The following is an 18,815-nucleotide window of genomic DNA, read 5'->3' on the forward strand; positions in this document are numbered from 1 at the left end:
CGAGGAACTGTATTAAAGGGTCACAGTATTAGGAGGGTTGAGAACTACTGCTCAAGCAGAACATAAAAAGTACAAAAGATTCCAACTATTGAGGGCCATCCTAAGCAGAAAGGGTAATGCAGGAGGCTTCCCAACAGCTCACTGTACTCTACTTAGTCCTAGGACACTGAGTGGATGAAGACTATACTACAGAGTGAGAATGACTAACATAAACTCAATATGCAGACAAAGAGAAGAGAGGGCCCAGGGACAGACCACAAGGTAGCAGCCACCATTTCTGACAAAAATGTTGAGAAAAGTCACCTCTGAAGAAAAATTATGTCTTCAATATACAAACATGGATACTGACATATAAAAAAAGTTAGATTCATTATTTTTCACCCTGAAGAAAAACCAAACCTTAAAGTTCCTGGAGAAAAACATATTGTGAAAATACTGCAAGACACTGGCACAGGCAAAGACAAGGACTTCCACAAAGGGACTCCCACCAAGACAGGAAATGATCACAAGAATTGACAAGTAGGACTTCATGGAATTCAAGTTTCCGCAGTTTTGTGCAGTGCAGTATGGCAGCCGACCAAGTTTAACCAGAGTGCGATTATTGCTAACTAAGAAGCTTGTGCACAGCAAAGGGAATGATTAACAAGGTGAAGAAACAGTCTCTAGGATGGAATCTTTGCCAACTGTGCTACAATAGATTAATATTTATAGCCTATAAAGCAATCCAGGGCTGGGGATGTGGTTCTGGTGGTAGAGATGCTTGCCTAACATGTACCAAGCCCTGGGCTCAATCCCCAGCATCACATGAACCAGGCAGGACACCACACCTGTCATTTCATCACTCGGGGAAGAAGCAGGAGGATTAGAAGCTCAAGGTCATCCTCAGCTAAATGGTTACGTTTGAGGCCAATCTCAGCTATGTGAGACCCTGCCTCAAAAACAAACACCAAAAAGGAAAGAAACCTATTATTTTCAATGCTAAGAAAAATTATATTTTAAAACACCTCTGAAATATGAGTGTCTTCATACCTGGCAGCCGCTTCAATCCAAGCATGATCTCTTTACGCCTTTCTTGCATGGAGATCCTGTCATCACACATCATGAGGGCAAACATCACAAGGGAAACAAACTGGCTGGTGTAAGCCTAAAACACCAAAGAAAACAAAAATTAATTCCAGGTGCATTTTAAGAACCTGGAAATTTTAACAAAAAGATGAAAATTAAATCCCAATTCTTCATAGTATACACTGTTCATCTTTTAAAAGCAACACTGTTGCTGCTGGCCTGGCTTAGCATCTTCTCTATTTTTAATCACAAAGCATCTCAGACCCACATAAAATACTAGTGCTTATGAACCTCTTCACACCCCTCAGAAGGAAGGGAAAAAGAGATTGAAGGAAGGTACAGATAATCTGAATGTGCCTAACCACAGTGAGGAGAAAGGACAGGGCTCCTGGCACTAAGAGATCTTTGGATAGCTATAAAATGCCCACCCCTGCTCCTTAGTCTCTGCCTACTGGCATTTCCTCATTTTCACTTCTATTTTTTTTTTTAAAGATAGGGTCATACTCCACACCCTGGGTTAGATTCAAAGTAATTCTCCTGCCTCAGTCTCCCAAGTGCACAAAGTATAGGTGTGAGCTACCACACTTAGCTCATTCTCACTTTGCGCTTGAGTTACAGGAAGAAGGCACCTTGGGGTGAGATTTACCCACGAGTGTGCATGTGGAGGCCTAAGGCCAACCTTAGGGATTCCTCAGGAGCTGCCCCCCGTGCATTTTTCACTGAGACAGTCTCTCACTGGGACCTAGGGCTCACTGATTATGCTACACTGGTACGTCAAGCCCTAGCAATCCACCCGTCTCCATTTCCCCATGATAAACGCAAACTACCAGGCACAGCTGCTTACTAGGTGCCGGAAACTTAACACTGTCCAGACAGAACTATCCCCACACAGGTCCTCATTCTTACTTTTTTAACAAACAAAAAGCAACTAAAAGTTAAAGGAATATCTAAATATATGTAAGTAAGTAAAAATTAAGCATCTGCAAACCTATGATAACATATTGGTATTTATAATTTACATTTACTTGTGAGTGTGTGGGGGAGGGGGGGTGTCAGAGGACAACCTCTAGAAGTCAGTTCTCTCCTTCTATGGGGTCCACAGGGTAAAACTGAAGTCGTCAGACTTGGCAGCAAGCAACTTCATTCACTTAGCTACTTGCTGGCCCTAGTTTTTCTTTATTTATTATGTATGAAAAAAATATTTTCAATAAAAGAAAGTTATTAAGCACACATGGTGGCACACACCCATAATCCCAAAACTTGGAAGGCAGAACTCAAGGAAAAAAAAAACCCAAGACCCTTCTCAGTGACAGAACAAGCTTGAGGCTAGCCTGAGATACATGAAATCCTATCTCAAAAAACATTCAATTAAAAAAGAAGCATCCCAGCACTCAGGAGGCAGAGGCAGGTGGATCTTTTTGAGTTCGAGGCCAACCTGGTCTACAAGAGCTAGTTCCAGAACAGGCTCCAAAGCTACAGAGGAAAAAAAAAAAAGCATTAAGTGACAGAATTTTCTAACGCTCTTTTACACCTGACATCTTAGCACTTTCCTTTGTTTAGTGGTGTGTAAGAACCTTGAGCTATTTTCTTCCCTATAGCCTTTGATGCCCTGTATGTTAAGGGTTCAAGACCCAAGACAGTCTAGAGATATTTGCTCGGACACAGAAAGCACCCAGTACAATCCTGATACACAGCCAGAACACATCAAGTAACACTGGTGGAAACTGCACCGAGAAACATTTCTTCTGTTATGAATACAACATGAATCTTCACGATTACAGACACTGCAAGTCGCTTTCCCATCGCCGTATGTGAATGCAAGATGCTCCTCTACTGTCACATTTTGTCAAAAAGTCAAAACTATCTTTTAGACAAATGACTACCATCTTAATCTTTTTCAAACGTAAATTTATTTGGAGCTGTGGCACACGTGCCTGACAACAGTGAAAGTCAGAGGGAATCTATGGGAACCAGTTCTTTCCTTTCACCACGTGGAGTCTTCTCCCTTTGTTGCCAAGCTCATCTCAAACCTAAGGGCTCGAGTAATCCCCAACAGGTGCACACCACCACAAGAGCCTGTCATTCATAGCTTCAGTCCAAAGAAACTAAGATTTCTTTTCATGTGTGTTAGCTAATAATATTCACTCTTTTGACAAAGTTATTGCTCTTTATCTGTTTTTCTTTTTCTCTTACTTTTGTGACAGGGTTCCTTTGTGTAGCCCTGGATGTCCCGGAACTCTCTGTAGACCAGGTTGGCCTTAAATTCAGAGATTCACCTGCCTCCACCTCCCCAGTGCTGATTAAAGACATGTGCTACTATGCCTGGAGGACACAATATTATTTCAAAGAAAGCTTTTGTGTTTAAGGCCTTTGAGACTTTTACTTAATTTTCATTGCTAAATTGTTAGGTACACTGTGCTGTGCATAGGTCTTATTCAGGAAGTGTGTTACGGTTTTACACCCAGTTTCTAGCATTCTTCCCTTAGTCACTTCCTAAGTGATTATGCTCCTGTCATGCCGAGGAGACACCTCAGCCAAACTACTACGTGAGACCTTGCCACTTCTGCTGGACACCTTTGACCTCCACAGCCACCTGTCCCCATTTCATCCCCCCAGCAGATTAGAACCACATACACGCTGAAGTATGAACGGAGCCTATGTTCTGAATTCTAAGTGTCAGCTCCCCCTTGTCACTATGGATGTGTCTTTCAATTAACAGAAAATCACTAACAGGATCTTGGTCCCCTAAGATATGAAGCTATTCCAAATCCAACTTGATCTAGCAACAAGCACTCAGTCTAGCCGCTCCGGTCCTCCACTAATGTCACACCACCACTGAGTATGTGTCCCCCCACCATAGTTTTCATTCCATCTGTGCATACCAAGAAACTCAATATGATGAAAATAAGCTACACATCACATTTACAATCTACTAAGGTCTGAAAAAAAATTTACCAAGAAAATGTTGACTGAACTTTCCAACTTGATTTTCTTTTTATTAAATCCAAAACAAAGTTACTTGGGCACATTAAAACAAAAAACAAAAACAAACAAACAAAAAATCCCTAAGTCAGCAGTGTGGTAAAATTTTAAACACCTGCAATAACAAGAACTGCAAATTCTGCACACTGGCACCATCAATTCCTAAAGAAACACCAAATTATCATTGGTCTGATATTATGTGAAAGTCAGTAACAGTCTTCTAAACCAACCATCTTCTCAGGCAGAGTTGGAAACTTGTACACAGGCTCATCACTGAGCAGTGATGGGGAGCAACAGCCAACTTCTGTGACTACTTAAGACATACAAACTCACTTCCCATTCAGAAACTGCTGTAATGAAATAACCCAGAACCTATCTTATAGAACATAAAGCCAAGACTATTTAAAACAGTTGAAAACAAAATTACTTTGGAATCCAGGAAGAATGAAGCTGTATTACACTGCCATACTTATTAAAAGATTTTAATAAAGGTATTTTTATTTATTAAAAGATTTATTTATTTAGAGGGGTAAAGGGGTGCATACCACAGTACACATGCAGAGGTCAGAAAACTTACAGGGAGTCAGTTCTCTCCTTCCCCTACACAGGTTCTAGGGATCAAACTCAAATTGTCAGGCTTGGCTGATGGTGGTGGTGGACACCTTTACCTGCTAAGCCATCTTGTTAATACTATTACTAAAGCTGACAGTCACTTTAAAAAGAAATTACATACTTTAAAAGATACTTGCTTTCTTAACCAAGATGTAAGCACTGGGGAATGGGGTAAAGGGTACATGGGACATCTCTACTGGGGCTATTACTAGGGCACCAGTACATGTGCTAAAGGCTTGGTCCCCAGGGTGGGCCTCTTGAAAGATTACAGACCTCCTCCTTTAGGTAGGAGCTGATGTCTAGTAAGGGATCCTTTGGTTGTCTAAGAAAAAAATCCTTGAAGAAGTTTGTGAGCCCTCTGACTCTCAGATAGCTCTGCTTCCTGGTTCATTCCCTACTGCATGACTGACTGCCTAACCAGAGCTACAAAACAACAACGCTGCCTAATTTCAGACTGGGACCTCTAGAGCTATGAACCAAAAGAAACCTTTTTCTTTTCAAATTAGTTGCCTCAGCTATTGTTATTATAATGTGAAGCTGACTGATAACACAACTTTGTAACTTCCTATAAATCTGAATATTTCAAATTTTAAAAAATTAAAAGGATTTGCTTTTAGAGGAAAAACTGCTGATATTAATAACAACGTGAACAAGCTTCAAAGGCTTCATGCTAAGTGAAAGCCAGTTACAGAGGACATGTCTCATAAAACTCCTATTCACGAGAACTATCTGGAAAATGACACAATATTTAGTAAGAGAAAGCAGCAGATATAAGCCTGAAGCTAGAGGTTAGGAGTAGGCACTGACTGGCAAGAGCACAAAGGAATAACTGCTGTTCTGTGAACACAGTCTCCTAAAACTGTGTGGTGACAGCCGCACAACCAAGTAAGTTTACCACACGGCAGTGCAAGCTGCACTTTCCTAAAACTGAAGAAAAGACTCATGGTGGAATCCAGGCGGTGGGTAAATGGGTGTTAAGTCATTATAACTGCTACATGCATGAAAACCTTCATAATAAAACGGTGGAGAAATTCAAGCTCTCATAAACTAAAGGATCAAGAATACTCTGTAAACTACGTCCCCTGCAACTCATCAATCACCTGTCTCTCCACACATGCTGAAGTGCGGTGGTTCATGTGCTGTGGACAGGAGCCTGTGTGCCCATCCCTGATCAGAGCTGTCTGGACTCTGCTACAAACAGCCTGTTATTCACTCCCCCACAGGATGGCCCTAAGCACAAGCAACACACATATTTTAATCACCATATGGAGAAAATTCACATTTCAACTATGTGTAAATTATAGTAATGTCAAGACTCTCCAGAGTTTTTAACGTAAGAATCACAAAATTTCCACAAAAGTTTTCCATGAGATTTAAGGATTAAAGCCTAAACCACTGAAACATATCAGACAATCAACAAAAAATATTAAACTTAAGCAGAAAAACAGATAAGCTGAAATTTCAAAAATCCTAAGTAACACATTTGTATTTTATATACTTATACAACTTACAAAAAGTTATATATCTCAACTACAGATAGCAAAGCAGTTTTACACACCTTTAAAACCAAGGTATTTTTAAGCTCCTACACTATAATATTTAAAAAGAAATGAATACTATCCTGTAACTTCTGCTTTTGAAACTTTATGTATATATTTTATTGCTCTGACATTACACTGTGAATGTGCATCCATGTATCCATGCATGAACAATGGTGAGCAGGCTGTAGGTACCCTGTTCTACCACTCTGACTTAATGAAACACAGCTGGTCACTGAACCTGGAGCTAAGTTGGTGGCTAACAACCTCCAGGATCCTTCTGTCTCCACACACCCAAAGGTCACAGGCAGACATAATCAGGCTTTTTACATGGGTGCTGGGGATTTGAACTCAGGCCCTAAGCTTGTACAAGACAGGATTTCTCTGTATAGTTTTGGAACCTGTCCTGGCACTAACTCTATAGACCAGGCTGTCCTTGAACTCACAGAGATCCGTCTGCCTGTGCCTCTAGAGTGCTGGGATTAAAGGCATGCACCACCACTGTCCACCACGCCAAGCATTCTTAAACAACGAACATCTACCCAGCACCCAATTAGCTTTTAATTGTCAGTTTTACAAAGTATATTCCTTGTTACGGTTTTTCAAAAGTAGTGTCATATTCTGACATACTTAAGGAAACCAGGAATACATAAATAAAAAATAAAATAAAAATATCAATAATTATTTGGATTAAACTGTCCATTTCTAATTTACTGCTTTTCTAATCCCAACTACACCAGTAACAGGGCAGTGTATGACTGCTTATTGTACTTGGAGAATAGAGACTGTGCATGACGAAGAGGAAAAGCTGGCAGAGATCTTTTCAAACCAGACCTGTTAAACACTTGTCCTCTGTAAACTCTAAGACTACACCAGGGAAAAGAACACATCAACTGGCCCACAGACCAGCACCCCTTACCAACAGGATGCTTAAGTAACCGCCGTGGAAGAAACCAAGGATTTACCTTTGTACTGGCCACGCCAACCTCAGGACCAGCATTGATATGAACCCCACAATCTGTCTCCCTTGATATAGAACTGCCAACTGTATTTGTGATGCCCACAGTTAGGGCTCCTCTCTCCTTACAGTACCGAAGAGCCATCAGGGTGTCAGCTGTCTCACCTGTGTAAAATGGACAAAAGGAACACAGAGCAGTGTCAGAGTATGTGCTTCTTACATGAAAAGCTGGCCATTCTTTCAACTTATTTGTTTTAAATAAAGCATGAGGCAAGTTCTTATTAAACTTAGAAGATATAGCCAGGCACGGTGCCATGCACTTGGCTTGAAGAGACAGGCAAATCACTGAGTTGGAGGCCATCCTGGTCTACCTAGTGAGTTCAGGTCAACAAAGGCTACACAGTGAGACCCTGTCTCAAATTTAACAACAAAAACCATACATTTACAAGACATAGGCTTTCTAGGATCTCTTTGTTTCTTATCTGAAAATTAAGCTCTTTAAGCAGTAAAAATGGTGTTCATTTTTATTGAGTCATAAAGAATGTATTAGTATGACTGAAGTCAATCTGTATTTACCAGGTCATTGAAATACCAGTTTAAGCATTAGGTCTTAAAAGATTTGCTAGAATTATTAGGAAAATTGACTTACAGTGACTTTTTTTCCCCTTAAAGTCTAAAATGAACATACCTGATTGACTAATGAAAAAGCAAACATCATCTCGAAAGACTGGAGTGTTTCTATCCAAGAAGTCACTAGCGAGCTCCACCATTACCGGCAACTCTGTCAGCTCCTCTAGAACCTGACGGGTCTAGAGAGAAAAGAGAACACAATCTACCTTCAGACATTCTTATTCATTGAACTTCTTTGGTCTTAATGTACAGTTTCTACTTTTGTGTTTATAAAAACAGCACACAGACCAGAGGTATAGTTCAGTGATGAGCACTTGCCTAGCATGCATAAGGCCAACTACCCCATCACTGCTTCTAACCCCAGCGCTGCCAAAAGAAGAACAAGGCATAAATTTGGAAAACATTAAATAATACAAATTAAAGAATAAAAAATTAAAGGTATTCAACATCCTACTACCCAAGAGATAAGCATTGCTAACACTTTAATACAAGTGTTTTAAAACAATCCTATTTTTCAAGACTAGACTCGTCTGGAACTCACTATACAGTTGAAGCTTGCCTCAAATTTGCAGTAAGGTTCCTATCTCAGCCTTCTGAGTGCTGGGATTACAAAGTGTGAGTCATAATTCTAAGCTCCATGCAAACATTCTTATAAACAGATATATCCACACATAGAAACATTTTGAGGAGAAAAAGCACTGTTTTGAATAAACTTGTATGTTATCTCTAACTCTCCAATTCCTAATGTTTAAAATTAAAATGTCAATGATACACATATTCCTTCTACTCCAAATGTTAGAGAGTTAGAAACAACAGAGCACAAACTTGCAAGCACCAAAATCTCTTAAGTCTTGTAGATGTACAGACACATAGCAGTGCTTTAACATTGACAACAGACATTCTCGCTCACTAGCCCTTCACCTGTTTCTTCAGGCCAGCTCCGCCCTGCCTATCTCTAGTCTCATCTCCATGTGTTCCTCCTTTACAGCAATAAAAGCCACAAAGGCTGGTGCAAGAGAGCTGCTTGCAGAGGACCTGAGTTTCTTCGCCATCACCCAGTACTAGTGGCTCACAACCATTTACGCCTCCAGTTCCAAAGAGGCCTACACCCTCTTCTGACGTCAGTCAGACCTATACATGTGTCACATATGCATGCACAGAGAGAGAGAGAGAGAGAGAGAGAGAGAGAGAGAGAGAGAGAGAGAGAGAGAACCCTGCAAAGCTGTCCATACTCCACAGCTCTGGAACTTTTGCTTGCTCACAAACTGAAAGAGAATTGTTTTGTTGTGCTTGGTTCCACAGTTATTTTAGTTTGGGAGTTTTTTTTACAACATTGCAGCAACATGATAATAACAATATTACAGAAATATGAATGCCAAGTATGTGAAAACTAAGTGCTTCTATTTTTAATTACTTTTATGATGGTGTAATTTATAATTATTCATAAATCAGATACTGACACTAATAAGCTAAATGTTTTCCTTCACATAAATATAAGTAAAAAATTTCCCCTTAGATTACAAATGTATTAGATTGGAATTTTATCTTCAAACAAACAAACCTAACAACCTACCAGATATTAAAAATGAACATAACTCATCAGGCAGTGGTGGCCCACACCTTTAATCCCAGCACTCAGGAGGCAGAGGCAGACAGACCTCTGGGAGTTTGAGGCCAGCCTGGTCTAGAGACCAGGACAGTCAGGCCTACACAGAGAAACCCTGTCTCAAGAAAAACAAAAATTAGCTCCCACAGAGTAAGAGGTAAATATATATGTTGCAGCAAATAAAAAAATTATTATCATGAACTTTGGAAACCAATCTTAAAGCAAAAACTGAGTGCAAGAGACTTGTGTATGCCAGTGTGTAACCTACACTCATGAAGAAACTACAGCTGAATCTAACTTGGGCCATCATGTCCTAGTTTCTTCACTGACAACCAATGTCAGTCCCCAACACACGACTTTCCATTTCTAAACACTAATTTAGCAGTCTGGGCTGGTGAGACAGGTCAGTAGTTAAGAGCATCAGCTGCTCTTGCAGAGGATTCTGGTCCAGTTCCCAGCAGCCACACAGTGATTCACAGACATCAGTAATTCCAGGAGATTCAATGACTTCTTCTGACCTGCAAGGGCACCAGGCACACCGGTGGTGCACAGACATTCTTGCGGCAAAACACTCACACACATAAAAATAAAACAAATAAATCTAAAATAAACTAAGTCTGTTAAAAAGCAGACTTCCTTTCTTTGCAGAAAAGCACCTGTGAAGTAAAGCCTGCTGAGGCTCACAGAAGACACTGGCCATCTGTCTGAGTCTAGTGGGCAATTCTAAGCAAAATAAGCAAACCCCAAAAGCTATATTAAGAGGCTGAGGAAGGAGGATCTTAGTTAGACCTGGTGTAGTAGGAGGCTGCTTTTTGTTTCACGGGTGCCCAGACTCCCATACTATATTATTTAAATCATTGCTTGGCCAATTACTTAAGTGTATTGTTAGCTAGTTTTTACATTTAGAATTAACCCATTTTTATTAGTTTATATTCTAAAAAAAAAAAAAACCTAATGACTACAAGAAGGCATGCTCTGTGGGCTACTTAGACAGTGCAAAGTCCCTTCCCACTCTAGTTATGGTGTCAATCAAAGGCAGCCTATATGCATATGTAAAGACTTTCTATAGCACATCTTCCATTAACAAAGCAACTAGAACATTCTCTATCCCTTTCCTGAAATGTCATGTAAAAAAATGATACAATAACATGTTTTAACAAGATAGTTTTACAAGGCTAAAGCAAGATAGCTCAATAGGAAAAGGACTTGTCACACAAGTCTGGAGACTGAACTGAACCCTCAAAATTTTCATAAAGGTGGAGGGAGAGAACCTACTCCAGTTGTCCCCGCCCTTCACATGCATGCCTGCCTATACATATCATGCACGCATACAATAATAATTTTTAAAGTTTTAAAGATAGTTTTACATGATATGTTACTAGAAATACTACTGAGCTGCAGATACCCTGATTCCAATATACTATAACTAAAATGTAAAGAGGCCACTTACTGCCACACCAGCATGGTAACTTGTGCCACAAGCAATTAGAATCAACCGCCGACACCGCTGGATCTCCTTAATGTGATCTTTCAAACCTCCCAAATTCACTGAAATAGAAATTTGTGTATATAATTACTTAGGAGAGAACCATCTAAACAGAAAATTTTTTTCATAAATACCCACTGTCAATTTGAAAAACCAATATTACTGTTTTAAGCAATTCATATTTCCCAGAAGAATATTTTGTTATAGTTATGTAAATTAACAGTTCACAGCTTAACTGGTTCCTCACCTCACTCAACAGGCACTGATTCACTTTAAGTCACTTTTCATTCCTCTCTGTAGATTAAGTTACCTCAAAGGAAAAACTACAGGGAAAGAACCAGTAGATCAGCTGACACTGAAAGCTGGATTTGGACAACAGGGACATAAGGAAGTTTCCAGAATGTTAGAACTCTTCTATGTCTTGAGCCTGTTGAGGCCATGATTATGACTGTTATAAAGTTCTGTCAAAACTCAGAATCTTATTAGAAAGCTGAGGCAATAGAGCCATATGACACTAGTAATTCAAGACCAACCTGGGCAACGTAACAAGATCCTGTCTCAGGAAAAAAATGAAGCAGAATGTTACATTTAGAATGATGAATTTGGTGCTAGAGAGATGGCTCATTGGTCAAGAGGACTTCCGGCTCTTTCAGAGGACACAGGTTCAGTTACCAGCACCCACATGGCAGCTACAACTGTCTGTAACTCCAGTTCCAGGGGATCTAACATCTTCTAGCACCAGGTACACATATGAACATGACCCACATACATACAATAGGCAAAACATGCATACACATAAAATAAAAAAATCTTTTAAAAATAGTTATTTTTTTTAATTTTATTTATGTTTTATGTATATGAGTGTTCTGCACGCATACCTTCATGCCAGAAGAGGGCATCAGATCCTATTATAGAGGGTAAGGGTTAGGGCTGGGGTTAGGGTTATCACCATCTATAACCACCATGCGGTTGCTGGGAACTGAACTCAGGTCCTCTGGAAGAGAGCAGTCAGTGCTCTTAACCTCTGAGTCATCTCTCCAGCCCTTAAAAAAAGTTACTTTTTAAAAATGATGAATTTGGGTAGGTGAGATGACTTAGCAGGTAAAGGCATTTGCCGCTGAGCCTGATGAACTGAATTCTACTCCCAGGACCCACATGACAGAAAGAGAAAGCCAACTCCTACAAGTTGTCCCCTGAACTCTACCTGCATGCCATGACACATGTGCCTACACACATATATAAAACAAATCAAAGTAAGAAAATACATGATAAATGTAGGGCTGGGAAGATATATTAATCCATAAAGTGCTTGCCACACAAGCATAAGTTTGATCCCCAGAACCCATGTAAAAATCTAGACATGATGGGATGTGCTTACATTCTCAGCTCTGGAGAGAGACAGAATGATCCCTGGAGCTCAATGCCAAGTCTAATCCTAATGCCAAATCTCAGTGAGAGATCCTATCTCAATAAACAAACAAACAAAATAAAACAACAACAAAACAAAACAAAGTGGAGTAAGTCTAAGAAACATCTCCCAAGGTTGGCCTCTGGCATCCATAAAAGCACATGCATGTACACCTGTACACACATACACAAACCACATTAAGAAGGTGGAGACAGGCAATGTGGTTTTGAGTGCTATTGGGAATGTAGAGCTCAATGACCAGCTAATCTAGTCAATCAGTGAGCTCCAGATTCAGTATAGAGACCTTATGTCAAAAAGAAGGCAACTAAGAAAGATACTTGACTTGACCTCTGACCTCCACATGTGTTGTGGAATATTAGTTTAGGATGTGTTACATTTGTTTATCTGTGGAACACTTGTTTAATGACACAAAGATGTGCTGCATTCTTTTACGTTGCATTTGTTTAACTCTGTAAAGCTGTGTTACTTTCCTGTCTAAAACACCTGATTGGTCTAATAAAGAGCTGAACTGACAATAGGTAGGCAGGAGAGGGATAGGCTTCCGGCAGAGAGAATAAATAAGAGAAGAAATCTAGGCTTGAAAAAAGAGTGAGCGAGGAGAGAGAAAAGGAGAGGAGGTTACCAGGGGCCAGCTACCCAGCCAGTCAGAGTAAGAACAAAAGAAAGGTATATAGAATAAAGAAAGGTAAAGAGCCCAGAAGCAAAACATAGTTAAAGAAAAAACAGGATAATTTAGGTTAGAAAAGCTGGCTAGAAACAAGCCAAGCTAAGGCCGGGCATTCATAAGTAAGAATAAGTGGATTTATTTGGAAGCTGAGTGGCAGGCCTCCCAAGAGTAAAAAAAAAAAAAAAAAAAAAAATGCACACAAACATACATGCTCACATATACTGCTTCCCAACCCCCACACGTGAGCAAAATAGAAACAAAACAAATCAACAAAAAAGTACTACTGGTTTCTCAAATGACTTAGACTCTCTCTCTCTCTCTCTCTCTCTCTCTCTCTCTCTCTCTCTATATATATATATATATATATATATATATATATATATATATATATATATATCTCACAGTACTTAAGGCTTTCAAGTCTCCTGTGACTATATTACCTGGTTAGCTCCTGTGCCTGCTCTAAATTAAGCCACAGTATAAGAGCATATTGTTTCCACAGGCATTGGCATGTGCTATGAAGGTTTAGAAAGTGTAATGTATGTTATATTGGTAAATTGTTGTGTGCTGTTTGAACTCACAGAGACACTGCCTCTGGAAGAGGGGTTACCACACACACACCCAAGCATGTTTGTTCTCTAATATCTGAAGATGTCCCACCCCAAGTTTCTGCTAGATGTTTTGAGTGCCCAATTTGTTCTATTAACTATGTATCCATCATTTTCTACGTATTCTTTTACTTTGGCTTGCCACATACTTAATAAATTCATCATTCAAAACCAAATGTATGGCTATAAAATAGAAAAGAATGGCTGAAGGCTGGGGTGGGGTTAGGAAACTCAATATAAAAACAGACAAACTAGCATGGTGGGGGCACACCTTTAATTGCAGCACTCCAGAGGCAGAGGTAGGTAGATCTCTGTGTGCCTGAGGATAGCCTGATCTTCAAAGCGAGTTCCAAGGCATTCAGGGCTACATACCACCAGTCCAGCCCACCTCCCAAAAGAGCAGAATCTACCAAAGAGACTAATATTGCAGATGGAGATCAAGAATGACAGACAGGTTAAGATGTAGTTAGCTAAATACCATCTTTCCTAAACTTGGTCCTAGCAAATTCCCTAATGGCTGTTGGGGACTGCGGACCACCAGACCCTGAATTTCTTGTAAACAACTTGTTTTCCTTTACTCTGAGCTCAAGACCCTGATGGTGGAGGAGTGATTTCTGGTGAGCCTACAGCTGAAAGACCCCGAGGGCTAGGGCATGGCCAGAGTACTATATAAGCTTCCTCTGAGCACAATAAAGTGGGCATTCTTGGCACTCTTGTATCAACGATGACCCGTGTCCTCATGTCTCTGTCTGTCTGTGTGTCTGTCTGTGTGTGTGTGCTTGTGTTTTTAAGTCTCCAGCTCAGTTCCCGGCTCACATGCCATCCCATAGTGCAGGCACTACAGATGGCTTTAGGATAGATAATTCTAGGAGTCCTCCAAGGTCTGAAATGTCTTATATACAGTCTGTGAGAATGACAGATTCTCACTACGTAATACCAGGCAGGCCTCAAACTCAAGGCTCCTGCCTTCCTCACATGCATTACTACAGCTGGATAATGCTTTAGTCTAATTCTGATAACATAAGCCATAACTAGTGGAAATAGCAAGAAAACCTGGGAGACGGGGAGGAGGGTACTCAGGAAGACCACTGAGCAGACATGAAGACATGGCTCCATGAGTGTGACCTTTGCCTTTGACAAACATCCAAACTGACAGAGCCCTGATGTCCTCACCTTAAAAACAAAGAAGATAACTGCTATCCCATTTGGATTAGACAACTTGTATGTGCACAACACACACAAGAGTTTCTAAAACAGTAAATGCCTCAGAGCCGAAGGTATAGCTCAGTAGTACACTACACACTTAGCACATGCAAGACACTAGTTTTAATCCTCAGGATGGAGGGTGGTCACATAGGAACACACAACAGGAACAGGGATAAAGACTTACCATGAAGTTCTCAGGCTGTCTCAGTCTCTTCCCTTAACAAACAACTCTTCTTCCTGACTTTAGTTCCATAAATCCTTTGAGCACTGTGTTCTGGCCCTCCCTGAGTCTTGGCACTCACAGATAGATATGGGTCTTTGTTGTCTTGCTCCTGTCTCTCCCCTGGATTCTCTCTTTTCATTTGTCCCAGACAGATCAACATTCTACTGACATAGGTATATAACTCACACTCCTTCCGTATCCTGGAGACTGTCACCCAGTCTTTTAAGTTCTTCAGCTTCTTTAGCAGAGGTACCACACTGAGCTCCCCCTTCTACTTCCTCAGAACAGTTCCTCCCTTCTTTCCTCCACTAACTTTCTTTTACAACTCTTCAAATACTAGATCTGGAACATACCCTAGACTACAGAGTACTCCATAATCAGCCTCCTGATGGTTTTCCCATCAATGCCCTTAGCTAATGCTCTTCTAGCCAGATGAGTGTTCCCATCTGACATCCACTTATTTACATCTTCCAAACCCCTACCTTCTTATTCCATGATGCCTCCCCTTACCTCAAAACCCTTTCCACAAACAGACTCATTCTTCATATTTCATAAATTTAATATTAAGTTTTAAGCATTTTCTGGTGCTAGGATCACATTTTACTTTTCTTGAAATTGTTAATTATATATTGATCTCCTTTACACATGATTATAATATTGAAGGCATGACTACATCAGAAACTTTAATATAGTCTACTCCTATGACATGCTTTGAAGACTGAGAGTCTATGATCATAAGATACCTGTGTAAGTTCCTGTGATGTATGTTCTGGAGAGCAGTGTTGCACTTTGACTTCTAGCTTAAACATGGAGTAAGGTGCAAACATTAAGAAAGAACTCTGCAGAACTCTGCAGAAGTTCATGCTTTAGCTTATTTATGACAAAAACCCAGGAGCTAGAGAGATGACTCAGTGGTTAAGAGCACTTGCTGTTCTTACAGAAGACTTGGGTTCTGTTCCCAGGACCCACATGATAGTTCACAACTATGTAAGCCCAGTCCCAGAGGATCTGATGTCTTCTAACCTCCAAGAATACCAGGCACAAACGTGGTGCACATACATACATACAGGTAGCCAAAGCTCTCATACACATAAAACAAATAAACCTGAAAGAAAAAATTTAGAAAGAAATCTAGCCTAGCCAATTAACGTAATCTGAGTGAGAAGACAGGCTCTTTTCAGAATCTACAGTGCCCAACACATGCAAAGAACTGTCCCTGACAGCCACAGCAGGAATACAGTATGTGACAGTCACCCCCTTTACCATTTTTAATATGCCATTCAGTGGGATTACATACATTCACACCGTTGTGCCCCCATCACTACTAATGAACTCTAGAACTTTTCATCATCCCCAAGAGAAACTACCAAAGAAGTCATGACTCTCCACCATCACCCCAACACCTGGTAACCATCAGCCCACTTCCTGTCTCTGAGTCTGATTAGTGTGACTTCACCATAAAGTGCAATCAGACTTCGATGTCTGGCAATCTCAGCTGTTCTACCCATCTATAAAAAGGACAATAAACTTTCAGGTTGCTAATGGCAACTCTACAAGAGACTGAAATGAAAAAAAAAAGTAAATATTATTACCAGTGTAGTCATCAAAATTGACTCTTCCTCTCATTGTGTTCACAACAGACTCTGGCTGCTCAAAAATTTCTTTCTGCATAAATGAACTAAAGTTGCCTACAAAAATAGAAATTATATAATTAAAACAACAGTAAATGAGCTAAAGAATAAGAAATCTGTACACAATCAAGTCTATCTCTTTTCAACATAATCTTGATAGATGAAACAAAAGGTCATGCAATAAAGAAATCAGGTTAACTTCCTAGAAGCTTCTGTGAGTGCTTTACTCTATATGAAAAATGAACAAGGAAGAAAGTCACTTTTATATACTTAGTAGCTAAAATGCATAGTTACACGAAAACAGGGGCATAAGATAATTTTCGAATCAAATTTAAGTTCAAACTCATCAAGTTATCTTTAGTATGTCAATGTGAAAATTCCTTACTTATATGTAAGATCAGTTTATACTTCCTAGTATGGACTAAAGTGTAGCTCATGGGACTTTGCAGACAGTGGTTTTACAATTAATTCCTATTACAGCCCAATCAGAGAGGAGAATAAAAATCCTAACACTTAATGGCAGGACACATTATGTAGGGCACACTCATATCAAGTACTGTTGTAAGAGCTTTATAGAGACCAGCATTCTTGATCTTCAATACAACTTTAATGAGATGAATTCTATTTTCCCCTCTTAATACACGAGAAGGATGAAGCAGAGGGAATAAAGAATACTGAACAGAGCATGAGCCATATTTAACCTTTAAACATGTGGCACTATCTCCTTACAAAGTTCAAATCAAACCACGCTTTAATTTCAAGAACTATTCTAAGACTAGCAGATAATTTCTCCAGTCATCCCTTTTCCTGGGTTGCCCACCCACTCATCATATGGAAATTTCCTAAGCAGGATGGGAAGTTGCATGCTTCCTTTCCTTAAGCATCCCAAGTCCTAACATTGTAAAATACTCACCCTTCATGATCTGCTGGAGTTCCATCTGGAGGGTTTGCACAGCTCGACCAGGATGGTCTCCTGCAGTTCGCTTAATCCGATGGATAGAAAGACGACCATCCACCACTGCTGCAACATCGTCATCTTCCAGGAAGATGACACGGTTGGTGTGCTCTATCACAGCACTACAAAATGGTCATGGAGATGTTACTATCAATAACCAAGGATCATTGTCACTTAGAGAGCTATCATTAGAACACACAGACCAAGCTCAAACACCAACTCTCATCTTACACCACATGTTAACTGCCAATGTATTCACTTCCTACAAGGCCGTATTGAAGATGTGGTCACTGTGAAAATAATAATAAAGTGGACCTCTGCACACCTAACCAATTAAACAATATCAGAAGCCTTGGCTATTTCTACCTCATTCAAGCTTTCACCAAAGCCTGTCATTTTAACCCCTATTTCTGGACAGTTCTATGTCACTGCCACTGATGAACACAAGCCACCACCAGCTCTTTGGCTGGCTTCTGCAGCACCCTCCTAACTACCCACTACTTCTCTTACCACTCTTCCCAGTCTCCTTTTCTGTTCAAGTCAACATCAAAAGGTAATGCTAATCAAAACTTTTCCTTCACCCAACAAATCACTTTTCAGCTCCCACTGGCTCTCAGGAAAACTTCAAATTGCCTCGCATGTCCCACTAAGCAGCCTCTCATTCTACTGTGCCCTTCCCAAACTCTCACAGTTGAGCCAACTGAACAAAATGAATGTTCTTCCCTCAAACCCTTCACCTAATTAGCTCCTACCTGTCCCTTAGCTCAGTTTGAGCTTCATTCCCTTAAAAAAGGATATACTCATGAGGGCCTAAGTGATCTTGTTATAGGTAAGTGTTATCTCCTCCATTATGACAGATCAAATAATATTTTTACCTTTCCATTCTCCTGAGGCTAGCATACGGCATTGTTCATTAAGCATTACAAATGAATCAAAGTTTTTCTAGTTTAGGTCATGACTACCAACTCTCTGTAGCAAATCCACTTAATAACAGCAAAGACAAGTTTGCAAAATCTAGAAAACAGTAAAGTTTGTTTCTCACTCAGATAATACATTCTTAGAAGTACTAAGTGGTGCCATTTTCTCATTCTTATTTCCTCTTATTTTCAGTCACAGTGAATGAATCAAGTATCTGAGTGTTTCTATCTTAACCCAACTCCTAGAGTTTTCAAATTACCAATGCCTCTAAATATTTCACTACATAACTACATAATTCCAT

General features: G+C 40.0%; 1 protein-coding gene across 2 annotated transcripts in view; it reads right to left on the reverse strand.

The window, feature by feature from the left end:
* Positions 1-18,815, reverse strand: part of Gfpt1 (glutamine--fructose-6-phosphate transaminase 1) — a 53,060-nt gene that overhangs the window by 7,874 nt on the left and 26,371 nt on the right. For both annotated transcript variants that reach the window (XM_038318879.1, XM_038318880.1), the window contains 6 exons: positions 17,555-17,718; positions 16,603-16,698; positions 10,842-10,939; positions 7,844-7,964; positions 7,163-7,320; positions 1,030-1,144 (listed from right to left, as the gene is read on the reverse strand). In XM_038318879.1, coding sequence (XP_038174807.1) covers positions 1,030-1,144; positions 7,163-7,320; positions 7,844-7,964; positions 10,842-10,939; positions 16,603-16,698; positions 17,555-17,718 — 752 coding nt within the window. The remainder of the gene's footprint in view (positions 1-1,029; positions 1,145-7,162; positions 7,321-7,843; positions 7,965-10,841; positions 10,940-16,602; positions 16,699-17,554; positions 17,719-18,815) is intronic.

The sequence above is a fragment of the Arvicola amphibius genome, chromosome 2, assembly GCF_903992535.2.
Source record: "Arvicola amphibius chromosome 2, mArvAmp1.2, whole genome shotgun sequence".
Taxonomy (NCBI): domain Eukaryota; kingdom Metazoa; phylum Chordata; class Mammalia; order Rodentia; family Cricetidae; genus Arvicola; species Arvicola amphibius.